At 41.1% G+C, this 23,342-nt stretch overlaps 1 protein-coding gene across 15 annotated transcripts in view; it reads right to left on the bottom strand.

Annotated features, from left to right (window-relative positions):
* Positions 1–1,144: 1,144 nt before the first annotated feature.
* Positions 1,145–23,342, bottom strand: part of Rbfox1 (RNA-binding Fox protein 1) — a 44,224-nt gene continuing 22,026 nt past the window's right edge. For 7 of the 15 annotated variants that reach the window (XM_065492022.1, XM_065492021.1, XM_065492016.1 and 4 more), the window contains 12 exons: positions 23,260–23,313; positions 20,250–20,342; positions 14,973–15,027; positions 14,454–14,489; positions 13,864–13,884; positions 13,389–13,421; positions 12,780–12,921; positions 11,814–11,883; positions 9,340–9,360; positions 6,115–6,386; positions 4,375–4,471; positions 1,145–3,867 (listed from right to left, as the gene is read on the bottom strand). In XM_065492022.1, the coding sequence (XP_065348094.1) occupies positions 3,823–3,867; positions 4,375–4,471; positions 6,115–6,386; positions 9,340–9,360; positions 11,814–11,883; positions 12,780–12,921; positions 13,389–13,421; positions 13,864–13,884; positions 14,454–14,489; positions 14,973–15,027; positions 20,250–20,342; positions 23,260–23,313 (939 nt within the window). In that variant the 3' untranslated portion in view covers positions 1,145–3,822. The remainder of the gene's footprint in view (positions 3,868–4,374; positions 4,472–6,114; positions 6,387–9,339; positions 9,361–11,813; positions 11,884–12,779; positions 12,922–13,388; positions 13,422–13,863; positions 13,885–14,453; positions 14,490–14,972; positions 15,028–20,249; positions 20,343–23,259; positions 23,314–23,342) is intronic. The other 8 variants (XM_065492029.1, XM_065492031.1, XM_065492023.1 and 5 more) reach the window with 8 other exon arrangements.

The raw sequence follows: 23,342 nt of genomic DNA, 5'->3' as shown, positions 1-23,342 counted from the left end.
ATCAAACTTAAAATAATTAGTTATTATAAAATGACTTCTTATGAATGAATTTCTTTCATTTTTTTTGTTTTGGTAATAAAAGAGTAATGGGAGAGTTTTAATTTTATCTTGGGCGGAAAATTAAAACAAAACTTTGAAAAAATTGACAAAGGTAAAATTTGTGCCTATTATGCATTGAAAAATATTTTCCTTTCTGATAGATGCAGCTTTTAAAGATGTACACGAAAATGTTAATTCATTTTTTTACTTCTGTGATGTTTTCAAGGGAGTTGCTTTTCACAGGTTATGTCAACTAACAAAGAGCCAAATAATGAAGTCTCCATTCATTGTCCTGTTCTAACACACGTTAAATTAACTTTATTTCACTTTAATTATTGTACTATTTTAATATGTGACTTAGCATTAATTGTGTTGGATCTTGATTTGTTATTTTTGTAAATGTGATTGTATCTTGAACGGAGAATAACTAGATAAATATTTTAGACATTTCGTGACGTTGAGAAACAGAATTTCTCAATAATAACCGATTAAAAAAAATGGAAATTATTTAACAAAAAGTCAATAGCTCAACCGTCTGAAGTGGCTCCTACTTGGCTGCTCAGAATGGATGCGTAACCCCTCAACGCACTTCACGATTTCTTCATTTCTCTTGAGAAGTTGAATTTTATCGCAAGATTTAATGAGATTTTATAGCTGCTTCTCTTTTTGGCTGTGCTGATTTGCTCAGTGTCGAGAGTGGTCATCGTCTCCAAAGGCCACATAATATTTAACTGTTTCAAAATCATCTGCAGTTGTTTCTGTGGTTAAAGGATTTTGTTTTGCAGAGAAAGTACATATTGCTGAAGAGGCCCGAGGGGCTGACACAGTCGCTGACTAGTTCAATGCCATATATATAATTGTTTTTTTAGCTGACCAACAAGGTTAAGATCGACACAGAATAGTGTCATTATTGTATTATATCAATTAAATAAATAAATTAATAATAATGATGATTTTTTACATACATCTTATTATTGTGTTGAGTAAGCTTTAGGTGTTTTTAAAATGAAAGTGACTCAAGTTTTAAATGCGTGGCTCATGCTCATTTTGAAGGCGCAATCAACTAATCGGTTGTTGTATGTAGTTCAAATAAAACAGCAAATAATTTATTCTTATTCTGTAAATGTATTTAATCAATTAGACACGTTCCAATTAAATCAGTGTACATGATGGCATACAAATAAGAGGTGAAACAATAATTGGAACTCGCTTGGATATTAATCATAATTGTCCATTGTAGTCAGACCTAGAGATTGGATCGTATAAATATACCTTTTATTATTCATTTATTCTCGAGTGTGTGTATGTGTGTGTGTGTTTGTGAGTGTGTGTCATCTTGTGGTGATTATGTGCGATCAGTGTGCTCTTGTCAGTACTCGGGTCGGTCCAAATGTGGCCAGTGCCATTACTTTGTTCTGCGTAAAATTCGTCTCGTTCCCTGCACTTAATTCGACTTCAATCCCGGGTAGAACAAAAAGCAGCGCAGCACGACTATTAATTATCTTCTTGTAATGATAATTGTAAATATTACATTGTGTGTATATAATTAATTAGATTGCCTAACGAGACTTGGAGGGCTCGCTGAGTCTGCAAGGACTCTTTTAATACAAAAAAATTGGAGTCCACGTCAACAATCGAGTGGAGCTTGGTGAATTCACTTTTGATCTGGAAGCTGTGACACATTCTCTCGTCTTCATTCGTTTTAATTTTTATTCAACACGCTCGACTAAAATTTTACTTAACTACATTGTGCTCTTTTTGTGTTCCTCAGGGAGTGGAGATAATGTCAAAAAATCACAATGCAACCGAATATTGTGCGTTCCAATGTTGTACAGTACAGTCACAGGAGCTAAAACCTTTTTTCGTTTCTCACAGGCGAACAGACGAAACGGAGTCCTCCCTCGCTAGCTATAAAAATTATCTCGTGGAATTAAGAGCACCGATGCGAGCGTACGCGCTGTTCGTGTTCGTGCGGTAGCAGTGGTAAAAAAAGTCGCGAATCGCTCCTCGGAGAGCGAAAAATTGGGAACAGGGCTGCACCAGGTTACACACCAAAAATGTAGCAGAATGGAAGACTGAAAACCAAGTCTAACCATCTTGTGCGGAACCAAAGTTTATTAATCGTTTGTTCAGTGGGTTAAAAATCAATGAGTATTTGAGCAAAAAACGAATGAATGCGCGTGTTTAGCGGGGAAAAGAGAGATTCGATCCAACCAATTAAATCTAGAACTGAGGTTTGTGCTAACTCGTGTGCTCTCCTGTGTGTGTTTGTGTGTCATGTGTGAATGCGTGTGTGTATGAACGTGTGCACGTACTTCTAAATTTGAGCATATTTTAACTCACAAAGATTGATTCATCTACGGCTCTTTGGTTTGATGATATTCTTCAGACGAAAGGAGGGCGCGAACAAAATCGGTTGGTAATAAAGTAATACAATAATCATCGTAACAAAAGGAATTAATCAATTAATTTGTCCTTCAATGTTTGCTTGATAATCAAGATATGTCTAATTTTAAAAAATCTATAAAAGAGGCTAAAATCTAGAGATTAAAAGTATAATGTTCCAACTTAATAGCCAAGATCTCAGACGCATTGAGTATTCTAGAGTGTGCTCACAACAAGCTAATCAATATTGTTGCTTTGAATGACAGCAAATTTTGTTCGTGTCATGATTTGTTCAAATAATATTAATCATCATCGATTTGTTCAAGTTTGAAGGACAGATTTTTCGCGCGCGCACAACTTGCTTGAGGTATTGTTCCAGTCACAACTAGTTTGTCCGTACAAATAACGCAACACAGAGTTGATTGTTTCACATTTGACGGGTGCTAGACCTCACTGGAGGAAAATAATCGCATTTTACACATATACTGGAGCAATATCTCGCTGAGAGAGATTCATTAAATCGTGTGTTGTGTTCTTTAATGTGTCCTTAAATTTTACGCAATTTAATATTACATTTTTCAGCTTTCGTAGAGTCTTCTCCGATCGCTCGGAGCTTTGACATAACATACTCGTATGCAATACATAATTTGATTATGTATCATCGTTAAATTATCATATATCTCATTATTCATTTGGCACAAAAACTTGTTTTGCCCACTTGTGCTATGTTTAATTATCTGATTTTTGTTTGTTCATCGTGTCGGTCGTCCAGCGAAATTCGCTGGACGCGCACGTTTGGTTGCTTTCTGCTCTCGCAAAGTGTAAAATTTCACGCCGAGATTCTTCTAGTTGTGCTTATCAAGTTATACAATAGTATCCATCGAGTATTCCCTAGTTTAGCGACAAACTCAATATTTGATCATCAGAGTAGGAACAAAAATTGATTGTTATAATAGATTTAAAATATCGGGAGGTTCGGAAATATTTACACTATAAAGAGCTTGGCAAAATATATAAATACAGTAAAAATCATTTTTGACGCAGGCTTGAGGAGATTTGCGCCGACTGCAGCTGGCTGGGCCGCCGAGAGTGCGGCTCACAAACTGTTTCTCCTCGGCCGACTTTGTGCTTGCTTTGTCTTCGTGGACAATGTAAATGAAATATATAGTAAAATAATCGTAAAATAAAAAAATGTTTTGTCACAGCGGTAGCTGCCAAATTTCTTGTGTTTCTTCTGATCAACAATGGTGGGGCACTACGACTGCGTTCATGGAAATCGTCTTCTCAAAACCTGGCTACTCGCGTTGGATTTCTGGTTTTTGTCATGTAGTAAAATGAGATGGCGTATTTACAGAGGAATCAATCATCAATCTCAGCCAATCTTGCTGGCCTCTCGTTTTAGTATGGTGTGTATCGGTTGAAGGCATTTCTGTAGACCGAAGCCTGCGAAGCAAAGGGAAAATTAGTGGTTTACAAGCAAATAACAATCTGAAGAATTGAAAATATTGGCTGACTGAGACAGTTCATTGATGGACTAAATCATTTTGGAAACAACTCAATCATACCCCTGACAGTTTAAGTTACAAGAGTAACTCCTCTTTTTAATGCAAAAAGTACCAAAGTTGCTTGAAAATTTTGAAAAGTAGAAAATATTAGTGGACAAGAACAAACAAACAAAAAAATCTGTTTTTCAAGAAGCCAGAAAAAAGTATGGAATTGTAATACAATACCAGATATCTTGTTTTAAAAATAATTTTTCTTGTCCAGGAAAGACTCCAGTTGGAATGGCAAAATTAATTTAGAACTATGTAGCCTAAAGGAGCTCTAAAAGTAACTAAGTGAAAGAGCTCTTCCTCTTCAAAAAAGATCAGATTTTCACTCTGAGCTCCAGAATGGTACAAAAGGCGGATGAGGATGTCATTATTTGCATAAATCAAAAAGTCAACTTACGCCGTATCCAGCCACTGGTCCTATGCTGTGACCGAGGTAGGGATCTGCGTACTCCCGCCCGTAACTGCTCGTTGCCGGTGAAAGGCAGAGAGGGTTCCTGCAAATTGAGCAACGAGACACGCACCGTCAGAGCTGCTAATTATTTGCATCTCCAGGTAAGAACGAACAAATAAACGCACAGCACGGCACGCGAAATTATTCAAGGCATCGCTCGTTGTAGTGTGGCTGCGAGCGTAAATAGAGCTCCACTTATTCCGAGAGCCGATGCGCCGCATGATGTATCTATCAAGTTGCATGACCAGAGCTGATTTGGCCGGTGCGCTCATCAAAGTGGCCCAGATGGTCGCATTCCCTTGCGCCGTCGGCCGACGGCCGCTTGCAGCGACGATAATCAAGCACCCGAGGCTATATTTAGACCGCCAATTACCACCGACCGGTCACGATTTTGGGTGGGACCCGCTAATTTTGCACTTATTCTTGCGGCTTATCGTGCCCTATTACATCTCGCTCGGCCGCTAGTTATGCTGTGCAAATTCAACTTGAACATGCCATGGAAATTGACGCCGAGTTGGAATTTTTTGATTGAAAGATACGGCTGGCTTAACGTCGCGATTATTGTCACCGGAGTGGATTGCGACGCACGCTGGTGGCATTTTTAAATTGCAACGAGATTTGATAAATAAATAATGGACAACAATAATTTTAACTTGCAACCTCACGATTCCTTCGGTGAAAATCAGTTTAATTCCGAGTCTAGATTGAAAAATATTGAGGAAGTTTGATGTGCATTTATTTGATTAATTGATTTTTTATTCATTATATCGTAAACTTTGCTCTATTAAATAATTTAGGGATGCCAGCTATTGTACCTTCAATAGCAGGCATCCCTAAATTATTTAATAGAGCAAAGTTTACGATATGGCATCCCTTAAGGGGATGCCATAAAATTAAGATAAGCGCAATTTGAAGAAAAGGGAAAATTACAAAAATTAAAATAAATCACTCGTCTGTTTGAATAATTTACGTGTTGATTTCGTCAAATGCCAATTAATCAATACAACGTTATAATTAAATAAAACCTTGATTGAATTTTTTGCGACTTGCGACACATTATTAATAACAACAATTAATAGTAATTATTATCAGACTTTGTGAAGGGACCGCTATGTTTTTTGAATCGATAAATAATCGATTTGATTATACTTTCTGACTTCCGACAGTCTGATTTTTAATGTTGAATAATCGAATAGCACATTTTAATAATTTTCCGTATGACATCAAAACAATTATAAATACATTGATGATGAATAAACTGTAAATCAGGCACCTTTGACATTTTTTTTTTAAATCACCACCGGTGTTTGCAGACAAACCCTGTATCGCGACAGCTAAGAAAACGTTACCTCGTTAGCCATAGCAGTTGGTCCTTTCCTTACTGATGGAAGAAAATTAAAAAAGCAGCCCAACAATTACTCCAACAGTTGACGCATCTTTTATTTTGATACCCTGAACAGCGATGATGTCACTACATATGTACTGGGAACTTATTTATCTAGTTCTTGATCCACCAAAAATTTGAAAGATGCTCCGATATTTTTTTATCGGTTAGTTGCAATTTTTTCGGTGCCATCAAAATAACTAGAATTTACAGACAAACGGAACGAGAGATGCGATGAATTGTGCGTGTGCTGGCGAAATTATTATAAAATTAAAGTTAGTTTAATATTGGTTGAGACTCACCCTGCGACAGCAGCGTAGCCGGCGACAGGCTGGGCGGCGGCGGCCGCCGCCGCACCGTAGGCCACCCTGGCGGCGGCCGCAGTGGCCGCCGTGTAGCTAGCTGCGGCTGCGTAGGAGGCCTGTTGGGCAGTGGAGAGAGCGGGGGCCTTTAGAAGCGAGAGGTGAGGAGCTGCCGCGGCGGCTGCTGCGGCCTGGGCATTGAGCCCCGAGGCCGCCATGCCGGCCACCGCCGCCGGGTTGCTGGCGGCAGCTGCTGCTAAGGCCGCCGCTTGCTGTGTTTTGAGTTTGATATGGTGGTACCAAGAGGAGAGAATTCATTGAACACACAGGCAGCACGCAGAAGGCAGGCAGGCAGACACGAGCAACATAAAAATATCAGAGAAAAGAACGATTCGTCAACAACAAGAAACCAAGAAGTCATAAATTTTGTTCTTCTCTTACATATTATTTACACAATTGTTGCTCGCATCAGCCTCGGTAAATCGGCCGCGTGGAACGCGGTCTAGGCCCTGGCAGCGGTGGCGCGGGGCTCGAGGGTGGTGCGAGCAGCAGCGGTGTTAGTCACGGGGGGGACGTAGAGGTGGCCGCCATTTTTCTGCTCGGGCGCCGCTTCTCATGGTAATTTTTCGCGCGCGCAAATAAATAAAATTTGGCTGCTGCCGACGCGAACAAAGACGCAATTTCCATAAAGTGCGAGAAGCGGCTGCGGCGGCGGCGGCAGCAATGGCGGCCATCTCTCACTTTTCTCTTTGATCACGGGCACAATGAGGTGCACTTGAACGGTTTCAACGGTTCATAATTTCAGATCGACTGCACAAGGGCCACGTTCGCTCACTTGGGCCGGGCCAGCAATAACTCTGATCTCAATTTAACAGCCCGTTGCGTTGCAATTCCAATTTTCGACCTCCCGACCACCCACCCACCACTTCTGGACTTTCTTTCATCCCTTCAAACCGGCTTATTTGTGATTGGGAATCGCGCCGTTCTAATAATGAACGATGACTTTGTGGTTGGCGGAAAAAAAGTGGATGAAAAATCAATGCTACTCTACGCGGCAACATAGAAAGTAGCTGACGCCTGCAGAAAACGAGTGACTTATTTAAATGGGCTATAACGTTAAGCTCTCAAAAAATGGCAATAACAAAATATAAAATAACACAAAAAACAGGTGCAACTATTTATGAATTAACACTGCTGATTGATCAGTCAAACTAAAACTACTGTAGAAAAAGAACAAATAGCTAATCTACATGAGGTTATATAATTATGCAAATTTTGAGTTTAAACCACAAGTCTTGAGAAAAATCTGCAGGAAATTCCACGAAATCTGCACTTTGGGATCAAAATGCAGAATTCGTAGTCTCCCTCGCAGCAACTTCACTACGCTTGAACGAGAAAACAAGCGATAATTTACAAATGAACGACACACGGTCGCATGGTTAGAGAGACACAGCCGGTGCACATGATCGCAATTCTCTGCATGCACTATAGATATGGTCATAGAATTTTTAAAACCCCACCGCAGTTTCAAGTAGTAGATAATATAATAAAGAGAGAGAAGGACAAAAGACCCAAACTGTGTGCAGAAGAGTCGATCGGCATGCCAATTAGTATGTATAGCAGTAGTCAATCAGTCAATTATTTCCAGCTCGATACAGAACAAAAGACTGGGCCGGCGCGGCACAGAAAACAATCCGAGTGAGTGACAATTACTGTCCAGTCGCATTAACGCGCGCGGCCCACGTCAGAGGAGCGTTGATGAAAACACTATGCACTTGAAATACTTTGGCGACAGTGAGCAAGAATGTATGGAGCGTGAACAGCAGCCACCGTCATCATTCGCCGGCCATCATCATCACATCATGCAGCGAGTAAACTCTGGATGGCGTTGGCGCTCTCGCTAATGTCTGTCAGCCCCGGCCGAAACGGGTCATTCATTCCTTCTTTGCCCGGGGTGGAAAGCAAAGTTCTCCGTCTCAGCCGGCCTCCGGGGCGACAAACGACATTTTGCAACAACCACACTCCTTGGGTTAGTTATGACACTCGCACAGACAGTCGGATGGGTTAGAGCAGCATCACCATCATCTGAGTTTCGCAGTGCGCAATGCAACGTTTCAGTGTCGACTTGTGAGTTAGTGTATGTAAGTATGTGATTACGACCGCAAGTATGCACACAGGCTGGCCTAACAGCTCGGCGTTACCCTTCAAACAGATGTTTCTAACTTGCAATTTGCGGAATTGTGCTTACGCAACCATGAAAATGGGGATTAACGAGGAATTTGTAAAATTGCTGTCTGGAAATAAACTAATGCGGGAATAGAATTACAAACTTTGATCATGTCTGATTTATGCTAATTCATGTGAATGTACTAAATTGTAATTTCCCTTTCAAAAGATAAGCAGAAAATATTTCATTTGAAAAAGAATGAAGTGAAACAATAAATAATCAGCATTGGCTTGTCAAGTTAAATGTATATTTAATGCTAGCGTCTTACTCTTAGGCCATCCTGTATGGAGGTCGCATCATTGTGCGTACTTTTCTTTGTGTTTAGATGTCATTACGAAGAGTACATCGTGTGCATGAAATTGTTTCTTTGTGGAAATTACTGCACGTTCCACCTCCAAGGCGAAAAACACAGCAAGAGAGCTCGATTGTGTGATTCCGAGCAATCGCGTGCTGCTAAGCGGAAAAATCTTGAGCGGTTATCAAAAAATGTGTTAATACAGGAATATTATGGAACATTAGGAATTCACGGTCGCAGCTATTTCAGCGTCAAAAACTATTGCTTCCGTTCTGTTCCATCAAAATAATAAAAATAATGTATTTTATCTACTTTGTTTGTGAGGTTATCAAACTATTCCACCAATATTAATCCTACCTCTAGATGAAAGAATGAATAGGTAGATAACTGAAGGAGTAATTGATTCAAATATTAATGCAGCGTTCGATGAGGCTCAATATCAGTAAACCGTACTTTTAATTTGTATTTGGTGGTGTTACAAAGTATTTAAGAGATATAAGCAGTCTAAAAATATTCTTTTAAGTTATCCATACTATTCTACTCCCTCACATGTGATATTACTGGTGTCTTTGTTTTCTGTGTATAAATGAGCGAACGATACTCACAAAACCACTTCGCACATCTTTTCGGGCAAGATGCGCACAGGCCAGTGAACTTAATTTTACAAGAGAATACCAACACTTTGAAAGAAGTATTTAATTACCTCGTCGGTTGTTGGAGCAGCCTGAAACATAAAAACGTCTAGAATACCTCCTGTCCTTTGCTTGAAACACGATTAATATCTCAAAATGAAATATAGAGTGGACTCGTGGAGTACGTTAAGGAGAATAAATTTGAGGTTTGTTGTATCCACTAAAAAGTTATCGGGAAGTTAGAGAGGTTGGTCAAAAACGTGCGCAAAAAGTGAGTGTTTAGTGAAAAATGCTGCAAACTACACTGCTAAGAACAGAAATTTACACTATGACAGGAGTGTTTAACCAAGAAGGTCTACAAAGGCGAGAGCGAGTGTTCCGCAAGGGAAAATTCACAAGGGATGCAGAGAAGTGAATATTTTAGAGTTCCGAGCGGAGGCACTAGCGAGTGCGATAAATTCTCGTTCGCGGGCGCAACGAGGAGAGGTAAGCAAGAGCCGACAAACAATGCGCGAGCAAATTTCTCAGCATGCAGAATCGGATGTTTCAACAGTGAGAGCGGCGAAATGGCCGATTTACGAGCGGAGAACAGAGCCCCTTGCAAATATTCCCCTTTCAGAAAACAAGAGCAAGTTTGTAGACGCTTCCACAAAGATTTATAATAAAAATTGAAGGGATAAAATTAAAAAAAAAGAAAAAAAGAACAAAAGCTACTGAATACTCTCTCATTGATAGTCCGTTTAAGGAAATTAAAATAGCTGAATATTAAGATTTTACGGTTAAATGAAACTCGAGGTAAAGGAGCAGCCACTTTTCAAATGGTTTTAAGTGAATTCATGAATTTTCAAGCAGACTTTTCAGGGAGAAAGGCCGTTGCCGCCTCTCGTGGCCGCAAAAGCTCCAATTACGAAAAACACAAAAGCACTTATGCCGTCTCAAGTCGCGGAAAGATCTCGAGCGGGGTCTGTGCGCGATGGTGCAATGCACCTCATTACAATTGTCACCCCCATTCGACTCGCAAACAAAGTGTTCCAGCGAGCTACCCCTCAACGACGAGGAGATAATGGCGTTTCTCGCTGAACAAACTTTTAATTGCTTCGACCGGCCGCGAGCACAACTTTTTCAGGGGTCAAGATTGCAGGGGCCGCGAGCCAGGGAAACAATGCTGCCGCGCTACTGGGCTTCTTTTAATTGAAACAACGCCGAGTTTCGCGAACCGAGGGTAAACTGCCCCTCGACAATGGCAGACTTTTTAACAAGCGAGGGCGGCAGAGAGCATTCAGCGACGAGGAACGGACGGACATAAATGATAAGATAAACAAAAAGAGAGAGCAGCAGTAGTAGTAGTGGTGTTGGTTGGAGAAGTGGAGAAAAGTATAAATGCATACACAGCCAAAATTAAAGAGCATTAATTAAATTAGAGTGACCCACGAGTGATACAGCATGCACTGGACCTGAGTCGGTCGGTTCGTTTCTTATCTCACTTGTCTACAGCCACCGTTTCATTCACCAAGGTTTGGTCGGAAGGCCCGAGAGCGCATCGAACCAGAAGCTGCTAGTAAACCAACTACTTGCTGGAAGGTGGGGTTTACTTGTACATAACTTCTAGTATGATGGACACACAACACACACAGAGTAAGTAAAAAACACGAAACGAGAAGAAGGTGGTGGTGCCGAGAGTGTGTTTGTCGCGGAAAATCAGTTAGTGGCACTCACTTGCAGTATCGGATCTCAGTCAAATATGTATAATAAGATATCGGTATGTATGTCAACAACACAAAAATCATATATAGAGAGCGTACAAATTCCAATAGGTTCTGTGAAAATACAAAGCTGGTTACAATGAGTGAAAAGTCCATAAGCAAACCCAACAGCGTCAACGCAACTATTTCAATAATTATATATAAGTTGTATCGAAGTATAGAGTTATATATCAAACATTCCAAAGCATTTCTCAAAGTGCATAATGTTTTTGTACAATACAACAAGTCCTGAGCTGCTTAAACAGGGGATACTTTCCACAGTTTCCAATCGGCAATTTACGACTTTCCGAAAGAGCAGGCAAGGCTGCTTTCAAAAAGCGTAGCTTGGCGCCCAGAAAGTAGAAAAACGAAAACTGTTTCCAAACACTAATCAGTCAATCAAAATTAATTCACTGAGAGAGACCTTATATACCTTAATAACTTCTGCGGAAGTTTTTAATTATGTTTTAGTCATGCAGAGGAGCAAGTTTGTAATGAAGTACTTGGGCATGCAAATTCATTGAGATAGAGAGCTACGGGACCCCTGCGCCCGCCGAGCAACTAAAAATGCATCGGGTGGGGATTGTGGGCGGGAGAATGATTCTGAGCCACACACTGACTGTGAGTGTGAGTCTGTGCTACTCGGAGAGCCAAAGAGAAAAATGCAGCGGGCTGGTGCAGGTTGAAAGAGAGCGAAATACAGAAAAATTGGTGGACACTTTTTTAGTAGTTAAAAATTCGGGGCACGTCGAGATTAATTCATGAGCTGGCGCAAAGGCGTCAATCGCAAGAGCGCTATGTACCTGAAGCCTGTAGTTGGGATCGGCCTGTGAAGCTGCATGCGCCGCCAGGATGGGGTCATAGTAGACACCTCTGCAACACACACATACACACTCATCAGATCGATAACAATAGCATACATTACGCCCCACGTGCCGCAGAGCTAAAATTTTTACGACGCCGTTGCTCTCGCTAGTTCTAGTTGGCTCGTTGGCTGGCTCGCGCGCGCGCCCGGTGCCGGCGCAAAATATAATAATTCTGCATGAAACGCGCGCCGCACGTGAGCTGTTCAGAGCACTTTTATCTGTTTGCTTTGAAAAATTAATTCTCCGTCCGTCGGTTTACGACGGCGCACGTACACGTCCGAGCTCAATTCGAGAATTTAATTAAAAATCCGGGCGCTACAATTATTAATGCGTCGCGCTTTTATGGAGTAATTGCGGTCCGGGCGAATTTGGCGTCTGCATTAACGCATTACGTGAGTGGAATGATTGCAATGAACATTTTAGCAGCGAAATAATGTGTGACACAAAATTTATGAACACTAAAAGATGGAAAGATAATTTTAGCCTCCATTGTCAAACGATGAAAAAATAATAAAAAGGTAAAAAAACTCCCCAAAGAATTAATCCGTAAATGAATAGGCAAGAGTCCATTTTCCGAACCCAAAAGTCTGGAATAAATGCAGGCCCATCGCCAGTAGTAAAGTTTTCCACGCAAATTGAGATAAACTGATTTAAAAAGGGGGAAGGAGCACCAGAGACTTGGCTGGCCGCACAAAAGCGAGCGACACAGTCACACAAAGCGGAAAAAGAAGTGGGCGGCCGGGAAAGCAGCCACAATCATCGACAGGCAAGGAGGATTCAGCCAAGTGAAGCGAGCTGCGCTGCCAATAAGGGAATAAGGGCCGTCGAATTGGCATATTGCAGCGAGTTTTCCGGCTGCCTGCCAGCAATAACAATGGGGAAAAGAAGCAGCAGCACGCTTACGGTGTGTATCCGTGGAGTGCAGTGGCCGCCGCCGAGAAGGGACTCGGATGTCTGGCGAAGGCGGCCGCCGCCGCGGCAGCTGCAGCCGCCGGGTATCCGCGCACCCTGCCCCGCTGGATCGCTACGCCTCGTAGAGCCGCAACTGCAACAAAGAGCACAAAATGAGCCAACCTGCCGCACAGCAGCAGCTTTCTGCCCAGCAAACCATGCACAATCAGCGAATGAATCAAATCGGCAGGCATTTCCGCGCGTTCTTTATCGATTTCAGCTGGTGATGATTTCATTATTTCAATAATAATGCTTTGCGCGCAAGCAATGCATGTCATTGTACTGTTCTTTTTATGATAATCCACACGGAATTCATTCGCAAACTCTAATCTACAAAATGCTTTTTGTTTTTAATTACTAGCGCGTGAAAAAGTAAATAACACAACCATTTTCATACTGACGTTAGAGTAAGTCCTATATAGTATGAGAATTGCTGAGCTAACGAGAAGAAAGGTCGGTACTAATGCATATTTGAAAATGAGGGTATTCAACTGACCCTTTCCTTTTCCAACAAGCAAGAGAACTGACTAGATAGAAAATTCAGAAAATTTTTTAACTAACCATAATCATTGGAGGTAAATTCAGGTCGGTGTGCTGCAACAAAAAATCAAATTTTACGAAATTTCATATTATTTCCCTCGATTTCCAAACATGCCACAAGACCAATCTATTCAGAATAATTATTTCAATTTCCAAGTTTTCCAAACCATTTAGGCACGGTTAAGAATTCTACTCTTCACCTTTGGTTTAGTGAACTTTTTTTCTGAAGTTCTAAAACTTTTCAGTTGATCTAATTTACTTGTTTGAGATTGATTCTTGGCTAAGCAATTTTCATTCGAGCCATACTAGCCTCAAATAAAATTATTTTTAAAATTTCCAAAGTATTATTTTGAGCAATCCCTTACTACTGATATTAAGATATACTCAGGAAGACAATTAGGCAGTTGAAATGATAGCTAACATGCAAATTCAAGCAAGTGTGTGGCAAACAATCCAAAATAACAATCGCAATCCTAGTATATAGAAATAGACCAACCTTCAGGCCATTGTAGGCAAACTGCAGGAAAATAAAAACAATTAGTACTTCAGTCAAATACATGTTGGAGCTGAGGTTGACCTCAGTCAATGTGAAAAAAGTGATGAGTAATATATACATATACACACAAATGTATGTAATGATATATAATCAATGAACGTCAATCGGAACAAGAATTATAGTGTGATTTCCACTTAACAAGTAAATAAAATCTGCATTCCACTTTGAACGTTTGCACTAGGTGGTACAGAGCAGGAAGCGCAAGAGCCACACATTATGGGATTTGCCTACAGAAAAAAACTGTGCACGCAGCGTCAAAAAAGCGTGAACGCTTTTAAAAAAAAGCTACGGTATTTGCATGAAAATATATTCGGAAGCACATGGGTGCAGAGTAGGCAGCATGCAGATCAATATTTAGAATTAAAATTCTAAGCATGATTTATTGTGTGTAGGCACTACCACATTCAGAGAATTTTACGATTTTTTTTCATGGACAACTGTGATGTCGTGAGACACAAAGAAACAAATTGCATGGCCCACATCAAGTGAAACTAAAGAGAATGGAAGTTACTATGCTCAAGATATCTCACCCAGAGAAGGGACTGATCCATTCCTAGTGAGAAAAACTAAAATACAAAGTAACAATCAAAATTCGACGTTTTGCGCTAACCAATCAGCTGATTAGTTTGTGTGATTAATACGTATAGTTTTTTTTTCAGGAAGCACAACCATTCATTCTCATCTAGCACTAGGTCTACTTGTAGGCTCCTTCTTTACCCATCAACTTTGATTTTTTTCTTTTGGGGGAATCAATAATTTTGCCCACAGAATCGGCACCAAAGTGCCGTGGTATTGAAGGTATGTGTGCCTTGAGTTCTCTTTTTTCACCACATAGCTGCTTCCTTTCATGCCAATGGAAGTAATAAAACTAGACTTTCAGAAATCAAATTCCAAGAGGCAAAAGTGTGTAGTGCTGGTTGCAGTTGTCAGGACAGTATATATAATATATGGCTTATGTATGAGTTGAACAGAGATAATAATTTCGCTTGTGGAAACGTGGGTGTGACAGATATTTACGAAAAGGAGGAGATAAAAAGCGGAAAACTCACCATTTGGCACCGCCGGCGCTTTCTTGGTTTGCACCCTCGCCGTTGCGTTGTTAACCTAAATTTCAAAGATGACGGCGATTAGATAAACACAACTGAAGAAGAGCTCAAAGTTTGGAAGCAAAAATGACTGTGGATAGTTTTGTCTTTTTGAAACTACACGTCGAGTTTTATATCAGAATTTTTTCCGGTGTGTATGTGTATTTCTGTGTGTATGTCGTGTATGAGTGTATTTTGAGGGGGGTGATTTTTGGTCAGTTGGCTGAGATATAATTTGGCTTGATATTCAAATGATTATGTGGAACAGAGTAATACAAGTAATCAAGATATCCATGCAACATGATGATATATCCAAAGTATATAAGTAGCCTTGCAGACTAACAATGTAAAACACTGAATAAACAAACTCGCACGCACACACGCACGCAAAAATTAAAGTGCTATTTTTCGGTTCGTTTCTTTCACGAATAAACAAACGATTTTATTGTTTTCCGTTATATAATCAGAGTGGATTTTGCGCTTTAATGTGAGGGGAATTCGTCCACGATACCCAAAGCTATGATTTATAGTAATGTGTTGGCTCAAGGCACGAGTCAGTAGCTTGTTCAATCTACTGGAGTCAATTCTTATGAATGTAATAACACAAAGCCACCTACAAAACACAAAAACAGGCAACAAAATTAATATTAATACAGTATAGAGATAGATAGAGAAAATTTTGACGGAGAAAGAGAAAAACACAAATTGGAAATAAAACAGCAACGATCGGTTGTTTTTGAGTCGACTTCCTTCGTTTTGTGTGCAAGTTTTAGGACGTGCTGATAGTCACAGGTTATTTAGAAGACTTTTAGCATAGAGAGAGAGAGAGTAGTCTGACGTTCAATTACTGGCATGCACACTGTGGTTTTCGACCCTTCAGAAACCTTCAAGCCCTAGGGTAGCGGCAAAAGCAGCTCGGGGCGCGCCCCGCCAAAGTGTACGAATACGCACAGGTCTTGCTCACTTCAGCTTTAGAGAAAGTGCGTCGGAAGGCCACTCGCGGCCGACCCCATTTAGCCACAGAAGCTTATATTTTTGACCCAGGGCCGAAACGCGTGGCTTCTCGAGGGTCGCGAGCGGTTTCCTCGCGCAAAGCTTGACAATGATTATTTGAAAGGGACGTCGGCGGTCGTCCGATTTGTTTGCGAGCCGGAGCTGTGCCGGACGATAGCCCACGTCCCTGTTATTGGCGACAAAAAGCTCGACAATATAATACTGTGTGAACGGGCTGTTTGAGATATACTTTAAAAATGCATGCTGAAGAACATCTGATGGATTGGTAAAAGCTATATATAGATGATTGCATTTCAAAAACAAAGGTGTTCAGATTACGAGAAAACTCCTTGATACAACAACATCTAAAGCGAGATTATGTGGCGGAAGCCCGCGGAGAGCCGGGGGCCGCCGCGCGAGGACGTGTGTCCGAAACATTATTATTAGGAGGGCCTAATTCTTCGGAAAAGTTAGTATCAACATTAGTGAGTGTGGTACAATTGATGGCAAACGCGCACGCATGTCACGCACAACACCAGTATTGCAATGGCATGGAATAAGTATTAATACAGATAGAGCAGCACTCGCACGCACACAAACAGAGCAAGTAGTCTAGGGTTGCTCTTGACAGAGAACGTGCAGCAGTTTGGAATTCCCTTGCGCTTGATAATCGCACACACCGTACAAAAACACAACCATTTGTAAATGATTCATGTATGAGAAAGAGATAAGACTGGCAAACTTGTGTGAGAGAGAGAAAGAGGATAAGATCGCCGCATTCGTGAATACTGGAATCAGTATGCACGACGCTCGGGAGCCGACCGAATTAAGAGGCTGGATGCAGGCTGGGTGCAGAAGAGCAAATGAATGAAGGAAGTTAGACACAGCATTTCCAAACTGAGAAAGATGCACCGGCGGCGGCCGGGCGGCGGGGTGCGGGTTCGCACGCAAAAAGGAACACACACTCTCTAACCCCGCCCCCGCGCCAGATTCCCTCCACATTAAGTGAGACTTTCCGAAATCGATCGATATATAAGCGAACGTGTGTTGTTGCTTCAGCGAACGGATGTTGTACGACAATAAAAAACACACGTGTCCATTGTTTGTTTTTTGAGGCAAAACCCTACTTTGAATTATTAGCGTTTGATTTTTAATGTATATATATGATGCTGAGAATGATGCAGAGCGGCAGACCAACACTGATGCATTCCGCCTGACGACTATTTTTATCCAGAAAGCCGGTTTGTCGATCAAAAAGTTCAGTTTCCAGGTGTCTGGAGCGGTTTCGAGCGGCTTTTCTGATAAAAAGAGATCGCGAGACAGAAGTTTTGTAGGAGGAAAGGCAACACAGTGTGTGTAGATAGTAATAACAACTGCAGTACAGGGATGCACCAAGATCGTCTAAGTCACTAAGTTCTCTCTAAGTACGCAGCGGTAGCAGAAATTAAAGTGTCAACATCTCAAACCCAAACTAAAAATTCGGGACTCTGAGTTTGAAGGAACTGCACAAGGCAGGGTGCGAACGCGTCGACTTTCGGTCCGCTCCTGAGATTGGTCGAATGGGGCAGTTTTTGCCGATTTTTTTTTTCATTTCATAAAAGAAGCGTCTCGAAAATACGCGTCCGCATTAGAGTGAAGAATGGGGCGGCAAACCGCGTGTTTCATAGTCAATCGGTCTGCCGCGCGAGCCGACGGCCAAAATTGGTGTGTGTGAGATTAATTCAGTTCCGAGTTCATGACAATCAACTAATGTGGTAAGATTAAAAAAATCATAGATAATTAATGGAAAAATCCAGTTCGCACTTCCATGGTCAACAAAGCAAACCAACCTTCAGCAACAGTATTAATCCAGCAATGAAAATAATAGGAAAAATAATGCACTTGGTGTGAACAGAGTAATCCAAAAATCAACATGCTATGATTATATATAGATCATGTCAACAAAGCAGCTCATCTCCTTAGTGTGTTTAAAATACACGGTGCATCAAAAAGGAGTCTCAAATTTACATAAGATATGAGATAACGGGGAGCAGAGGAGTTGTTTTGTTCTTGTTGGACGTACACGTTTTTGTAAGGATTTTAAAAATTACTTGTTTCTGAGATGCTCCAAAATTAACTCAATCAAAATTGGCAAATCAAGTGAAATTCATATTAAATAAAAAAAACTTGAATTATAGTTCCAGGCTTGAATCATTATCCACATTCAGTTCAGAGAGATTATCTTTTATAAATGTTGCGTTTGCTTAATTAAAAATCATTTCAAGTTTTGGAATGCCATCGTCATCTTCACTTTCGCTTACCTGACCCTCATTATGTTGGGCGGTCTTTCATAACTTGAGACAGATTGAGAGATTTTACGAACTGCCCGCACCCACAGAGTGTGAGAGATTCGAGAGACTTATTTGACCTACGGCCCGACGCACTATAGAAAATCAAAAGGAGAACAAAAAATGTAGCACGCTTTGCATGAGAGAAACATTTGCAATCAAAAAAGAAGAACGTAACAAATAACGGCAGAGACGCGACGCCGACCTGAAAGAGAAGACATTAGTTGCAATCATTTTTGGTCACTCGTCGGTGGCGCACGCTGCTTGTGGTCGTTACACAAATTCGCAATTCGATTGCCTGCGCTGTGTGTGTATGTATATGTTTCGGGGTTAACAAACATGATATATAATCAAACAAACTCTTTCCACTATGTCGATATAGATGGTATCACAATATAAATGGCAATGACAACAGGATATCCAGGCCATTTTCCGCAAGCACTCGCACATTCGCACCCTGCAGCCGCACACGCACAAAAACATCATATTGCAAGGATTGATTATTAGATAATTAAATTCGTTCCGACTCTGTTGTGTTTGAAATTTCAGTTCGTCGAGCGAGGAGGGAGAAGACATCACAGGAAAAGACAGAGAGTCGAAGGCGGGGTTTTTCATGAGGGAAGGTGTTGAAAATTGAAATCAAAACTCTTGATTATAAATATATAAGGCGGTGGATTCGTATACGTGTGTTCTTGCAACTAAATATGTAAGAATGCAAACTCCGGGAGGGAGGGGGCAGCAGGAGATGGATCTTTGCAAAAATCACATTTAACTAGAAGCGTTCCGGGCAGCGAATATGCTGACTTTATCTTTTCATACAGCCGCACTTTTTCGCAGTTGACCGACTATGGAGTAGTTTTCAATGTATAGGTAAGAAACGGGTAACATTGAGTTCATTCTGATTCAGCCACAATACTGATTACTCTGTACAATTAAGACTTACCATTGCTCGGGGGAATGTTATTTGCGAGGGTATAGAGGAGAGGTGTTTTACAAAATGAACACAAGTCACAGCAGTTACTCACACACGTGCCAAACCGAACTCGTAGAGATGGAGAAAAACGAAAATTATAATTCGTAAGAGGTAGTGTGTGAACGTGTGTGTGTCTGATGAGAAAATGCAAACAGCAGAGTGAGATTTTGTTTGAAAACGAACTGAGGCGTTAAACGATACGAATCGTAACTCATCTCAAACAAGAGAAAAAGAGAGGAAACACATATTAAGCAGTTTATCTCTGGAAAAAAGTGGACGTTACCCATTGCCAACATTGAAAGTCGTCTGCTTTTTTATTTGCTTGGGCCGTAAATTTTGAGACAACCGCATGCTCATCATCAAGCGATCCCCAAAAAACGTTCAGCAAGAAGCACGTCGTTAACCAACCAAACACATAGACGAGATCCAATTCTACCGCGAAGAGCGACCCCACTTTGCTCACAGAGATAAAGAACGTACTGTCAATACGAGTTACTTCGAGAAATACGGTGAATGAACAGAAATTACTGGCAAAATCACCATGCTCAGAGAAACATGTGCTGAAACTGCTGTGGCTTTATCGAGGAGGAGGCGTCTTTGTTATGGCTCAATTTTTGAGGGCAGGGGATATTCATTTCCGTCTTTTTTTTTTTTAATCAGAAGCTGGATGGATAAATATCACCCTAGTATATATTATATATAGAGATATATTTTTATGTGCAGGATATCATGATCGCCCTAACATGTTGTGTAAAAACCATGTAGTACACAAGTTCATGGCAGCACGCACAAATACGTCGTTACGCAACACGTTCCGTATTACCAGCCAATAACATCAGTAAAATGGTATCGACTGGTAATCACTCGGCAATGCGTAACAAGAGGTGCACTCACGGATCTGTGCGCGCGCGAGAGAAAAATTAAAAAATAAAAAAATTCCATGCACACCTCAATTTTCCTGCCCTCAACCACGGTGCCGTGAAGTTTTTCGCGTGCTCTCTCTGCATCCGCACTACTCGCAAAAGTTACAAAACCGAACCCCTGCATGCAGAAACAGATACAAGAAAAATACATGCATTAATAATCATGTTCAGATCATCAACGATTTCTTGGTCAATCATTATCATAACAACATAATCATATCACAATTAAAAACTTGGGTGGACAGAAATATAATATAATAGCCATATATATAATGTCATCTAGAAAAAGGAGGATGATCTTGTGAATCAAAGAGCTCACACAGCAACGAAAATCTTTTTTCTCGACTCTATATGGTGGAAACAAACTGGTGGATTTCTTAATTCTTTTCAGTGTCAGAGAGAAAAGAGCTCAAATTAAAAACAAAGAGTAGTAGTAGTTTTGACAACAGGGGGAAATGAGTATGAGGTTGATAAATCGAATTTCTTTGCCTTCAATTGGCCAAGAGAGAAAAAATATATATGAGAGATTAGGCAGGTCCAGTCCAAAAACATCCAATGGCGGCAAAGTCGCTGTTGAAGGGATGTTAGTGCAATCATCACATACGAGTAAAGCACAATGTCTAACATGGCGAGCGGTTCGCTAAACTAGCGCACTGACACGTATATCGTTCGCCCCCCTTCCGGCGTCCGACGTGCTCGAATCGACATCTGCTATTTCGCGCGCGCCCCGTGTTTGAACGTGAATCAAGAAATCAAAACACGAGGGTGCCCATTAATTTTGGCCGTAACTTCAGAGAAAATAATGAAATGGCAGCGGACGGATGGATGGGGCACACGGTGAGATTAAATGCTTAAATTTTAAACAGATTATTCAAGAATGGCTCCTGCGCGTGGCACCGCCTACGATATTAATTAATTTAGTTTGGAATAATATATAATATGAGCTGTCTTTAATTTAAAACAAGAAAAACAAGAAAATGGCACATAAAATTGTGTTTTTCCGAAAATTCTGATATTTACTTCTAGTTTTAAACGCATTGTCACCAGCTGCCTGCATTTGTAGCGAGCATCATTATTTTCTCGGTTAAAAAAATTATACAGTGACCCCGCGCTGAATGACGGCCCCATTTTCCCTTGTTGCAATCCACTTTAATTTTTTCCCTCCTCTCTGGTGCCGCTGTTTCGTGCTTATGAAAAATTGATGTGCATCAGAAGGAATAAATCTCTGGCGCGAGGGAGGAGCCTGCAAGCAAACGAGCGAGCGAAGGAGTTATGGGTGCTGCTCGCTACGTGGTAAGCACGCCAAGGAGCCGCTTTAAGGAAATTCAAATGTAAAAGCCCCCCGCGCTGTATGCCAATATTAAATGCATGCGGAGATATTTATGGATTCTAATGCGCGCCGAGTGGCCAACGTCACGCGTTGCTGCTGCCGCCGACCGGCAAAACAAATAAGACGCAAAAAGTGGCTTCATTTCGGCGCGGCGCGTGAAAAATATCTCTGTCCCGAGGTGGAATCGATTCGGCACGTCGTCCGCAGGACGAAAGGCAAACAGACTCTGCTTTGCTAACTGCCAATTGGAATGCATCTGTGGGTTACATGAAATGTTCACATACACAAGCAGAATTTAGGTCTGAATCCAGTCATTGCAGTCTTCATTATTGAACCAAGAGAAATAAAAACGGGATAAAATTACCAAATTAGGACTTGGAAATTAATTATGGCAAAGAGAAACAAAAAGAGATAAAATATGTATGTCCAAATTGAAGCAGTTTACAGTGCATTAGGGCGGAACTAATTGTAAATATGAAAATTGTAAAAATGCAGCTGATGCATCAAAAAAGGAATGACTAAATTAAAAGTGAAACCAAACGAGGCGTAAAGACGTACGAAGAGCGACACAAAAGGATGTTGGATTGATTGTTCTTCCATAATATATACATGGACTCGTGAGAGATATAGAGAAATCCTAATCTGCCGGGGGTCGCGATTAACAAGATGTATTGACTGCTGGGATTAAATTCGCGCTCTTTGTTCCCTCTCGGCGAAAAGAACGGAGAGAAAAATTACAGAACCACTTACGAAAGGGGAAAGGGTTAAGATAACCACGAAAAATATAAATAATGCTGTATATGTATACAGAAGTAACAGGGGAACGATATAATTCTGCAGGCAGCAAGAAAGGCCGCTGAAAATAAATCGAGTTAGCACAATAAAGATTCTGCTCTCTCAGCATTCAGCAGCAGCAATAGTAGCGGCATTTCCTTCTCGCTGTAAAGATGCCGCTGCGGCACACATGGCTCTCTTTTTATTTTATTTATGCTTCGCGAGAAGATAGTTCTAAAGAAATATCTTCAAAAAGAGTTGAACGGCGATGTTTTCTCTTTACACAGACGTTCTCTGCAGCACTTTTTCCTTTGCTTGCTCTTTGGACGTGACCCATTTTCGCCTTGAAATCTCAAAATAGGCTGTAAAAAAAGGAGTCGTCGCAAATAATTATGCATCCAGAGGAGCGGCGCTAAAAATCGCCATGAATTTTTAATGCACTGCAGTCTGCTTGGCGCGCGCGCGCGACTGTCATCAAAACCAAGCAGCAACTTGAAAGCCGTGCATGCCGCAGCAACGTTTGGTTTCATAATCGTCTTTACATCTACCAAAAAAGTAGTATGTGCAATTGATTCTCCAGACTAGCGAGCGCTCGCCCAAAATCACATGCACCGGCACGAATCTTGTTAAATTTTAATGGTACGTCTAATGAAATGCCGCTTTCAAGGAAAGTCGCCGAAATGATTGCGGTAGAGCGAACGAGCGATCAGAATCGACACAGGAAACGGACATAATGCTCTATCGAGTGGAACACGGATGGGCTGGAGCGCGCGGTAGGTGAATAATCAACCACGCCAGTGACATAATAATGGTGGAAATTTCAGCTTCAATTACAGTGCTCTGGCGAAACGAATCAAAAGGCTGAAAATGGACGACTTGTCCGCGAGGCGTTAGTAACAGAGTGAAGTAGGAAACTGATCTGGTACATTACCTTGGACCCCCGCTCATTAAATATAATTTCAACATCCAGGATTTGGCCAAATTGCTGGAACAAAAGAGACAAAGAGAGTTAAT

This window comes from Cloeon dipterum, chromosome 4 (assembly GCF_949628265.1).
Source record: "Cloeon dipterum chromosome 4, ieCloDipt1.1, whole genome shotgun sequence".
Lineage (NCBI taxonomy): Eukaryota > Metazoa > Arthropoda > Insecta > Ephemeroptera > Baetidae > Cloeon > Cloeon dipterum.
This window is presented reverse-complemented; position numbering and strand designations above follow the sequence as displayed.